Genomic DNA, 10832 nt, shown 5'->3' on the forward strand with positions numbered 1-10832 from the left:
GTTTGACCGGAGACATGCCGCATGAGGAACCTTGAATGAGTGTCAAGGTCATTCGAGTGAAAACTCTTAACAGATAAATATTGAAGTTAGTGGAGATGAAGACACCTCTAGAAAGGAAAACTCGTATCGAATCTAAGAGAGAAATGCTTAGATTACTGGAGATGAAGACATCGCAAGAAAGGAATAGTCGTATTGAGTTTCACGGATAAATGATAATGGTAGTGAAAATGAAGACACCGCTAGAAAGGATTAGACTTCAATTTAGTTACAGTCTTAGAGATGCTCACTCTAAAATGAGTTCGTACAATAACAAAGTTTGTAGCATGTAACACAATACAGTATATAAATTTATTTCTTGCGTAACTCAGCCAGCGAGAGAATAGGGTAGTCGGTATATAATATGGAGACTATTCATCAATCTATCTATCTAGGCGGTATGCCTATCCTCATGCCTTTCTCGCAGTGGCCGGGAATGGAGCAGATGTAGTAGGCCTTGCCGCCGGGCATCTCGAAGCTGTCGTTGCCGGTGGAGTAAACCTTGGCGCCGTGGGGGGCCTTGCACTCCATGTACCCAACCACATCCACCTCCACCACATTGTGTGCTCCCGGTTTGTACTTGAACACTTCGAGATATGACAATCAAATCAATCAAATATTAATAAAACGATCGATCCATTTTGCCGTTCCTGTTTAAGCACGATCCGTATCACTCACCTAGCATGTCGCCGGCCTGGATTGGCTTGTCGTTCTCCCAGCCTGCGACGCCGAAGCTCCACCCCTTGTCGCCGCCGACGGTCCACTCCGTTCTGTTGTAGCCACGGACGGCGATTGTCCCGATGAACCATGCCAGAATCAGCACGAGAACGATAGAGCTCAAGCTGCCGATGATTGGTCGTGCCATCGACGCTGATCTGCTTGCTCGTATGGCAGATTACACTCACGAGAACAAGATCGTCGACCGAGATGTCTCCCTTTTGTAGGCGCCTGGATGAGAGGCCGTGTATCTACGACATATGGTATCTTTAGGATTTAGGGCATCTCCAACGGACTGACGCATATCGGACGTTCAAAAGTTATCGTGAGCGTCCGTTTCCGTCGCCCCACGAACATATTTTGTCCACGCGTTTGTTTGCGTCTGGATGTGCTCCCAGCGGAGCGACTCATTTTTAGATTTACAACATATTTAAAAGCATAGAAATTACTACATAGAAACTATACAAAGTAATTGTAGAAGTCTAGACTACTTGTTGCCTGACGGCCCGGTCCCGTCATTGCGTCCTCCCTCGTCTGCTTCTCCGCCGCCTACCGTGCGGCCGCTAGGGCTCGGTGCGCCACCGCGTCCTCTAGCAGGCACTGCTGCAGCCTCGTGTTCGCGCCGCCGCCTTCTCCTCCTAGGTAGACGCATCATGGTCATCGAAAGACCATGAGATGTCGGAGTCGTCGTCCTCTGCGGCTGCGGCAGCCGCCACCCTGCGGCGTTCCATCTCGGCGTCGAACGCCGCGTGGGCCGCCCGCTCCTCCTCTGCTTCCTTCTCCGCTTCAGCCAGGGCCTTGGCGTCCCTGGCCGGGTCGAGGAGCTCGTCGACGCTGTCGTCGTTGTCGAACTCCTCGTTGGAACTCGAGGCCGAGGAGGAGGAGTGGGAGGTGGAGGTGGAGGTGAAGGCGCGGCAGCCTGGCCGCGGCCGGCGCTGCTCATGGTGGCTCCGGTGGAGGCTGAGCGGCAGCGGCGCTACGGTGGAGGTTCTGCGGTGGCTAGGGTTTAGTATGGGAGGAGATGAGATGCTCGCGCCCCTGTTTATATAGGTCGGAGGCACGAAGACGGCTGCGGCACGCGTGGCATCGCCATTACTTCGCACGCAGAGGTAGGTGACAGCCGCGCCACGCGAGGCATCGCCATTTACGCGGCCGCTGAGAAGACGCATCGACGCTGGGCCACTGCTAGGCGGGCCCGACAAAACATCCGCTAGACGCGAGCGAACACTTTGCGCGTCCACGCAGCGTCCGCAGAGACGCATCCGAGGCGCATATTTGGGTTAGATTTACGTCGTCGCGATGGCCCGATCACTTTGCGTCGCCCCGCTGGAGGTGGTACCAGATGCATTTTTTGGTCTGGTGGACGCAAACGGTCGCTCAGCATCCGTTTGTGTCTTATGACTCGCAAATCAACACGATACGCCGCACAAAAAGAGCATTGACATGCGAAACCACGAAACACATATATTGGGGAATTAATATCATTAACATTATTTGTTCCCATACATTCCATGGGCAGGCGAGATTGTCAGCTAAGGCAAGGAGCATATGAACTTCTGGTTCGACAGAAGGCTGAATGGTCAAAGCCCTGCACAAATTGCACCCGCATCAGTGGCTTTTGCAATATCCAGAACAGCAAAAATACGTACTTTATAAGAAGCTTTGCTGGGTTTCAGATGTACACTATCCATTATCCATACAAGCAATAGCTGAGTTCATCGAGCTCTTCGCTCAAATTCAGAAGAAGACAGCTTTATTTGGCGCCTCTATCTCTATCTCTATCTCTATCTCTATCTCTATCTCTATCTAAAAAGGAAGAACCTTCGGTCAGAGGTTTCGTCACACATATTTTCAACTTGACCAATTTGTCCTCCCACCTTCCCTCAAAACAAATTCAGCACGGCAACATCATTTCAATGCAACAGAATAAGCCGCATAATCACTTGACCAATTTGCCCTCCCACCTCCCTATAATCATTCAGCACGGCAACATCATTCCAGGAAAGTCCAGCGCATAATCACCACGGCAAAGCATCTCTATAGACAACCAAAACGCAGCATTATAATTCATGGCTATAGGAAAGGAAAGTACACACAGATTCATCAACACACCATTATGTCAGGCTACAGGAAAGGAAACCGCCCAGCCATTTCAAAGGAAACTGCAGCATTTCAGAGATGTCTCACATTTTAAAGGAAACTCCATCATTGCGGATCAACAATATTGGTAGAATCCTAATCCCCCAGCCATGCTTTCTGGTGCGTGCATATAAAGGGTACCTTGAACCATTGTTATGCCAGAGAACTCATCAGGGAGAGTAAAGGTACATAACCACACCTCTTAGTTGTATGCAATTTTCAAATTGCTGAGGAAACTTGCGGTTTCGTACCTTTCCTTATTTGTAATTTGTATGTATTTGATTATCATGTGGATCAACATGGAAATTTGAGGTGCACTTTGTTTGAAGAACTTCCCCATCAGGGAAACACGGATCACCTGAAAAAGGTATCAAGTTGTATGTACTTTACTCTCATGCGGATCACCAGCTGTATGCACTTTGTTTGAAGAACTTTCCCATCATGTGAAAATTTGCAGTAATCATGGTTTGAACAAATACCAATCTGTCAGATCATAATGTTTTAATAGTTCACTAATACCAATTTGATAGGATACTTGAGGTTTCATGCTTTGAGATCTATTTACCTTGCCTCATATCAGATTCGCTAGGAGGCCTTGTGTGTCCGATCATAATGCGTCTAGCCCAATCTTTTGCAGCTCCTCCATCTCCCTTGACCCAAAGTAGTTGATGTTGACTTTTGCCTGAGTCAGTATTTACTTGCTTGAGCCGGTGTTCTTTCACGGGCATTTATATGTCGCGCTATCTGAATCTACTGCTAGAAAGATCGTCAAGATTCTTGTCATTGTCATCCCAAGATTCTGGTGATCCCAGATGCTCATGACAAGAAAAAAAAACTAATGAAAGCAAAAAAGAAGTGGCGTCCTGTCAATACCTACATGAAGAACATCGTCTGGAAGGAGATCTTTACATCCTAGGTCAGATACTTCGCACTTGTACTTATATATATAGTAATCACCTCCATTGTGGTAATCATCTATAGTTTATTTGCATCTATGTTGTTCTATCTAGATAACTACTTTTGATGCTAACCATATTTTTGTTCATTTGCAGGTTTTGTTCAGACGAAACTATATATAATATAAGCATGAAAGAGGATGGATGTGGATGCTGGATATAAACGCCTTCTTACAATATCCCCACTCTAATAAATCATGGGAAAATTTGCATGAAAGAGGACGGATGTCATTCGCAAAAAAAGAGAGGACGGATGTCGATGCTGGATATAAACGGCTTCTTACAATATCCCCACTCTGTAATAAAGCATGGGACAATTTGCTATTCATCGGTGACTATACACTGGTTTTTGTATTTTATGCACAACAAAGGACATGTTCAAGAATATTTTTTTTTCATTTTTAACATTTATAGTGCATCGTGCTAAATAGTTTTGGTGTCGCTGGTGATAAATATAAAAAGTTGGCACTGTGTGCTATCAGCTTCATTTGGTGTGCAACCAACTATTTTATAGCAACTTGGACTGGTTTTCTTTTGTCAGTAATAACTAGACTGTCTTGCTTTGGATGCTTCCATGTTTTTCTTCCACCTTTCCTATCTGTATAGCTACGTTTGTAGGTCTAAAATTATTCAATTATATTTCCAGGCTTTAGTCAGGTTCAGACTATTTATAAGCACTAAACAATAATGATGTCGATGTGAGCTTGACTCTGTATATTGTTAGGAATAAGCAACTTGTATTATCTGGGGCCAAAGGCCACAATATATAGTACAGGTATAGGTGCAATTATGCAGGAAGCCCCCTAACATATGGGAAAACTACAATATACAATATATACATCTAACACCCCCCTCAAACTCATGGTGGATCCACAACACTGAGTTTGGAGAGTAAGAAGTCATGCTGCGCTCGAGTCTGTGCCTTCGTAAAGAAATCCGCCAACTGCAAATCTGAAGGCACATAATGAACCGCAACAACCTCATCCTGCACCTGAGCACGTGTATAAAAAGCATCAACACCAATATGCTTGGTCAGCTCATGCTTGACCGGATCACGTGCAATACTGATAGCACATGTACTGTCAGACAAAAGTGGAGTGGGTGTCGTGACAGAGACCCCAAAATCTGCAAGCAACCACCGTAACCAAGTCACCTCAGCAGTCAACAAGGCCATAGCTCGCAACTCTGCCTCAACACTCGAACGGGAAACCGCTGTCTGTTTCTTCGTCTTCCAAGCAATGAGCGAACCACCAAGAAACACACAGTAAGCAGAAAGGGAACGACGATCCGTAGGATCAATCGCCCACGTAGCATCCGAGTAGCACTGAAGCTGGAGGGAGCTGGAACGGGGAAAGAAAAGGCGACGAGTGATCGTGCCACGAAGATAGCGAAGAACACGGAGGAGATGACTATAGTGAATAGTGGTAGGAGTTGAGACAAACTGACTCAGAATATGAACAGGATAAGATATGTCAGGACGAGTGACAGCAAGATAAACTAGACTCTCAACAAGATGGCGATAACGCGTCGGGTCAGGAAGGGGATCACCATCGGTAGGACGAAGCTTAACATTAAGCTCCATAGGAGTCTCAACAGTGCACTCATCCCCAAGAGCAAGTGATGGCGTGTATTTCACACGTTCGTTGGGCAACCCCAAGAGGAAGGTATGATGAGCACAGCAGCAAGTTTTCCCTCAGAAAGAAACCAAGGTTTATCGAACCAGGAGGAGCCAAGAAGCACGTTGAAGGTTGATGGCGGCGAGATGTAGTGCGGCGCAACACCGGAGATTCCGGCGCCAACGTGGAACCTGCACAACACAACCAAGCTACTTTGCCCCAACGAAACGAGTGAGGTTGTCAATCTCACCGGCTTGCTCGTAACAAAGGATTAACCGTATTGTGTGGAATATGATTGTTTGCGAGAGAAAACAGTAGAACAAGTATTGCGATGAGATTGTATTTCAAGTAAAGAGAATTGGACCGGGGTCCACAGCTCACTAGAGGTGTCTCTCCCATAAGACGAACAGCATGTTGGGTGAACAAATTACAGTTGGGCAATTGACAAATAAAGAGAGCATGACAATGCACATACATATCATGATGAGTATAGTGAGATTTAATTGGGCATTACGACAAAGTACATAGACCGCCATCCAACCGCATCTATGCCTAAAAAGTCCACCTTCAAGTTATCATCCGAACCCCTCCAAGTATTAAGTTGCAAAGCAACAGTACAATTGCATTAAGTATGGTGCGTAATGTAATCAACAACTACATCCTTAGACATAGCATCAATGTTTTATCCCTAGTGGCAACAACGACAACACAACCTTAGAACTTTCTCATCATCGTCCCGGTGTCAATGCGGGCATGAACCCACTATCGAGCATAAGTACTCCCTCTTGGAGTTAAAAGCATCTACTTGGCCGTAGCATCTACTAATAACGGAGAGCATGCAAGATCATAAACAACACATAAGCATAACTTTGATAATCAACATAACAAGTATTCTCTATTCATCGGATCCCAACAAACGCAACATATAGAATTACATATAGATGATCTTGATCATGATAGGCAGCTCACAAGATCCGACAATGATAGCACAATGGGGAGAAGACAACCATCTAGCTACCGCTATGGACCCATAGTCCAGGGGTAGACTACTCACTCATCACTCCGGAGGCGACCATGGCGGCGTAGAGTCCTCCGGGAGATGATTCCCCTCTCCGGCAGGGTGCCGGAGGCGATCTCCAGGATCCCCCGAGATGGGATCGGCGGCGACGGCGTCTCAGCAATGTTTTCCGTATCGTGGCTCTCGGCATCGGGGGTTTCGTCACGGAGGCTATTTGTAGGCGGAAGGGCAGGTCAAGAGGCGGCACAGGGGGCCCACACCACAGGCCGGCGCGGCCAAGGGGGGGGGCCGCGCCGCCCTAGGGTTTGGCGCCCCTGTGGCCCCTCTTCGTCTCTCCTTCGGACTTCTGGAAGCTTCGTGAGAAAATAGGCCTCTGGGCTTTTATTTCGTCCAATTCCGAGAATATTTCTTTACTAGGATTTCTGAAACCAAAAACAACAGAAAACAAAGAATCGGCACTTCGGCATCTTGTTAATAGGTTAGTTCCGTAAAATGCACGAATATGACATAAAGTGTGCATAAAACATGTAGATAACATCAATAATGTGGCATGGAACACAAGAAATTATCGATACGTTGGAGACGTATCAGCATCCCCAAGCTTAGTTCTCGCTCGTCCCGAGCAGGTAAAACGATAACAAAGATAATTTCTGGAGTGACATGCCATCATAAACTTGATCATACTATTTGTAAAGCATATGTAGTGAATGCAGCGATCAAAACAATGTGTATGACATGAGTAAACAAGTGAATCATAAAGCAAAGACTTTTCATGAATAGCATTTCAAGACAAGCATCAATAAGTCTTGCATAAGAGTTAACTCATAAAGCAATAATTCAAAGTAAAGGTATTGAAGCAACACAAAAGAAGATTAAGTTTCAGCGGTTGCTTTCAACTTGTAACATGTATATCTCATGGATATTGTCAACATAGAGTAACATAATAAGTGCAATAAGCAAGTATGTAAGAATCAATGCACAGTTCACACAAGTGTTTGCTTCTTGAGGTGGAGAGAAATAGGTGAACCGACTCAACATTGAAAGTAAAAGAATGGTCCTCATAGAGGAAAAGCATCGATTGCTATATTTGTGCTAGAGCTTTGATTTTGAAAACATGAAACAATTTTGTCAACGGTAGTAATAAAGCATATGCATCATGTAAATTATATCTTATAAGTTGCAAGCCTCATGCATAGTGTACTAATAGTGCTCGCACCTTGTCCTAATTAGCTTGGACTACCCGGATTATCACCGCAATACATATGCTTTAACCAAGTATCACAAAGGGGTACCTCTATGCCGCTCGTACAAAGGTCTAAGGAGAAAGCTCGCATTTGGATTTCTCGCTTTTGATTATTCTCAACTTAGACATCCATACCGGGACAACATAGACAACAGATAATGGACTCCTCTTTTAATGCTTTAAGCATTCAACAACAATTAATTCTTTTCTCATTAGAGATTTGAGGATGTTTGTCCAAAACTGAAACTTCCACCATGGAACATGGCTTTAGTTAGCGGCCCAATGTTCTTCTCTCACAATATGCATGCTCAAACCATTCAACTCGATGTAGATCGCCCTTACTTCGGACAAGACGAACATGCATAGCAACTCACATGAAATTCAACAACAAGTTGATGGCGTTCCCAGTAAACATGGTTATCGCACAACAAGCAACTTAATAAGAGATAAAGTGCATAATTACATATTCAATATCACAATAGTTTTTAAGCTATTTGTCCCATGAGCTATATATTGCAAAGGTGAATGATGGAATTTTAAAGGTAGCACTCAAGCAATTTACTTTGGAATGGCTGGAAAATACCATGTAGTAGGTAGGTATGGTGGACACAAATGGCATAGTGGTTGGCTCAAGTATTTTGGATGCATGAGAAGTATTCCCTCTCGATACAAGGTTTAGGCTAGCAAGGTTATTTGAGGCAAACACAAGGATGAACTAGTACAGCAAAACTCACATAAAAGACATATTGAAAGCATTATAATACTCTATACCGTCTTCCTTGTTGTTCAAACTCAAAACTAGAAATTATCTAGACCTTAGAGAAACCAAATATGCAAACCAAATTTTAGCATGCTCTATGTATTTCTTCATTAATGGGTGCAAAGCATATGATGCAAGAGCTTAAACATGAGCACAACAATTGCCAAGTATCACATTACCCAAAACATTTATAGCAACTACTACATGTATCATTTTCCAATTCCAACCATATAACAATTTAACGAAGGAGAAACTTCGCCATGAATACTATGAGTAGAAACCAAGGACATATTTGTCCATATGCTACAGCGGAGTGTGTATCTCTCCCATAAAGTGAATGCTAGGATCCATTTTATTCAAACAAAACAAAAACAAAACAAAACGACGCTCCAAGAAAAAGCACATAAGATGTGGCCGAATAAAAATGTAGTTTCAGGGGAGGAACCTGATAATTTGTTGATGAAGAAGGGGATGCCTTGGGCATCCCCAAGCTTAGACGCTTGAGTCTTCTTGATATATGCAGGGGTGAACCACCGGGTGCATCCCCAAGCTTAGAGCTTTTCACTCTCCTTGATCATGTTGCATCATACTCCTCTCTTGATCCTTGAAAACTTCCTCCACACCAAACTCGAAACAACTCATTAGAGGGTTAGTGCACAATATAAATTGACATATTCAGAGGTGACACAATCATTCTTAACACTTCTGGACATTGCATAATGCTACTGGACATTAGTGGATCAAAGAAATTCATCCAACATAGCGAAAGAGGCAATGCGAAATAAAAGGCAGAATCTGTCAAAACAGAACAGTTCGTATTGACGAATTTTAAAATGGCACCAGACTTGCTCAAATGAAAATGCTCAAATTGAATGAAAGTTGCGTACATATCTGAGGATCATGCACGTAAATTGGCATAATTTTCTGAGCTTCCTGCAGGGCAGTGGGCTCAGATTCGTGACAGCAAAGAAATCTGGAACTGCGCAGTAATCCAAATCTAGTACTTACTTTTCTATCAACGGCTTAACTTGGCACAACAAAACTCAAAACTAAGATAAGGAGAGGTTGCTACAGTAGTAAACAACTTCCAAGACACAAAATAGAAACAAAGTACTGTAGGTAAAAACATGGGTTGTCTCCCATAAGCGCTTTTCTTTAACGCCTTTCAGCTAGGCGCAGAAAGTGTGTATCAAGTAACATCGAGAGATGAAGCATCAACATCATAATTTGTTCTAATGATAGAATCATAAGGTACCTTCATTCTCTTTCTAGGGAAGTGTTCCATACCTTTCTTGAGAGGAAATTGATACTTTATATTTCCTTCCCTCATATCAATAATAGCACCAACAGTTCGAAGAAAAGGTCTTCCCAATATAATTGGACGAGATGCATTGCATTCAATATCCAAGACAACAAAATCAACGGGAACAAGATTATTGTTAACGGTAATGCGAACATTATCAACTTTACCCAAAGGTTTCTTTGTAGAATGATCAGCAAGATTAACATCCAAATAACAATTTTTCAGCCGGTGGCAAGTCAAGCATATTATAAATTTTCTTCGGCATAACGAAATACTTGCACCAAGATCACATAAAGCATTACAATCAAAATCTTTAACCTTCATCTTAATGATGGGCTCCCAACCATCTTCTAGCTTTTTAGGAATAGAGGCTTCGCGCTCTAGTTTCTCTTCTCTAGCTTTTATGAGAGCATTTGTAATATGATGCGTGAAAGCCAAATTTATAGCACTAGCATTGGGACTTTTAGCAAGTTTTTGCAAGAACTTTATAACTTCAGAGATGTGGCAATCATCAAAATTCAAACCATTATAATCTAAAGCAATGGGATCATCATCCCCAATGTTGAAAAAATTTCAGCAGACTTTATCGCAGTGCGCTTCAAGTAGCTTTAGCAGCTTCAGTGCAGTTTTTCGCGCTTTGCATTAGAAGTGAAAACATTGCTAACACCAATTCTTTTATTAGTATGAGTAGGAGGTGCAGCAACATGTGTAGCATTAGCATTACTAGTGGTGGTAATAGTCCAAACTTTAGCTATATTCTTCTCTTTAGCTAGTTTTTCATTTTCCTCTCTATCCCACCTAGCACGCAGCTCACCCATTAGTCTTATATTCTCATTAATCCTAACTTGAATGGCATTTGCTGTAGTAACAATTTTATTTTCAATGTCCCTATTAGGCATAACTTTCGATTTCAAAAGATCAACATCGTAGGCAAGACTATCAACTCTAGAAACAAGAATATCAATTTTATTGAGCTTTTCCTCAACAGTATTTGTTAAAGGCAGCTTTGTGTACTAATAAATTCTTTAAGCATGGCTTCAAGTC

At 43.2% G+C, this 10832-nt stretch overlaps 1 protein-coding gene and 1 long non-coding RNA gene across 2 annotated transcripts in view; both read right to left on the reverse strand.

The window, feature by feature from the left end:
• Positions 1–423: 423 nt before the first annotated feature.
• LOC124687354 (basic blue protein-like) lies at positions 424–901 on the reverse strand. The gene is made up of 2 exons (XM_047221147.1): positions 715–901; positions 424–623 (listed from the first exon to the last, which is right to left on the reverse strand). The coding sequence occupies exons 1-2, from the start codon at positions 899–901 to the stop codon at positions 424–426; spliced, it is 387 nt and encodes a 128-aa protein (XP_047077103.1).
• Positions 902–3630: 2729 nt separating this feature from the next.
• The window catches only part of LOC124687053, a 16813-nt gene continuing 9611 nt past the window's right edge, over positions 3631–10832 (reverse strand). Inside the window, exon 5 of the long non-coding RNA XR_006998062.1 lies at positions 3631–3645. This is a non-coding gene — a long non-coding RNA (uncharacterized LOC124687053). The remainder of the gene's footprint in view (positions 3646–10832) is intronic.

Source organism: Lolium rigidum, chromosome 2, assembly GCF_022539505.1.
Source record: "Lolium rigidum isolate FL_2022 chromosome 2, APGP_CSIRO_Lrig_0.1, whole genome shotgun sequence".
NCBI lineage: Eukaryota > Viridiplantae > Streptophyta > Magnoliopsida > Poales > Poaceae > Lolium > Lolium rigidum.

Bases quoted from the DNA above. Each gene is read 5' to 3' on its own strand.
- LOC124687354 (XM_047221147.1), bottom strand. From the start codon at position 901: ATGGCACGACCAATCATCGGCAGCTTGAGCTCTATCGTTCTCGTGCTG. The intron at 624-714 runs GTGAGTGATACG...CATATCTCGAAG, and splicing joins CCAGGCCGGCGACATGCTAG to TGTTCAAGTACAAACCGGGA.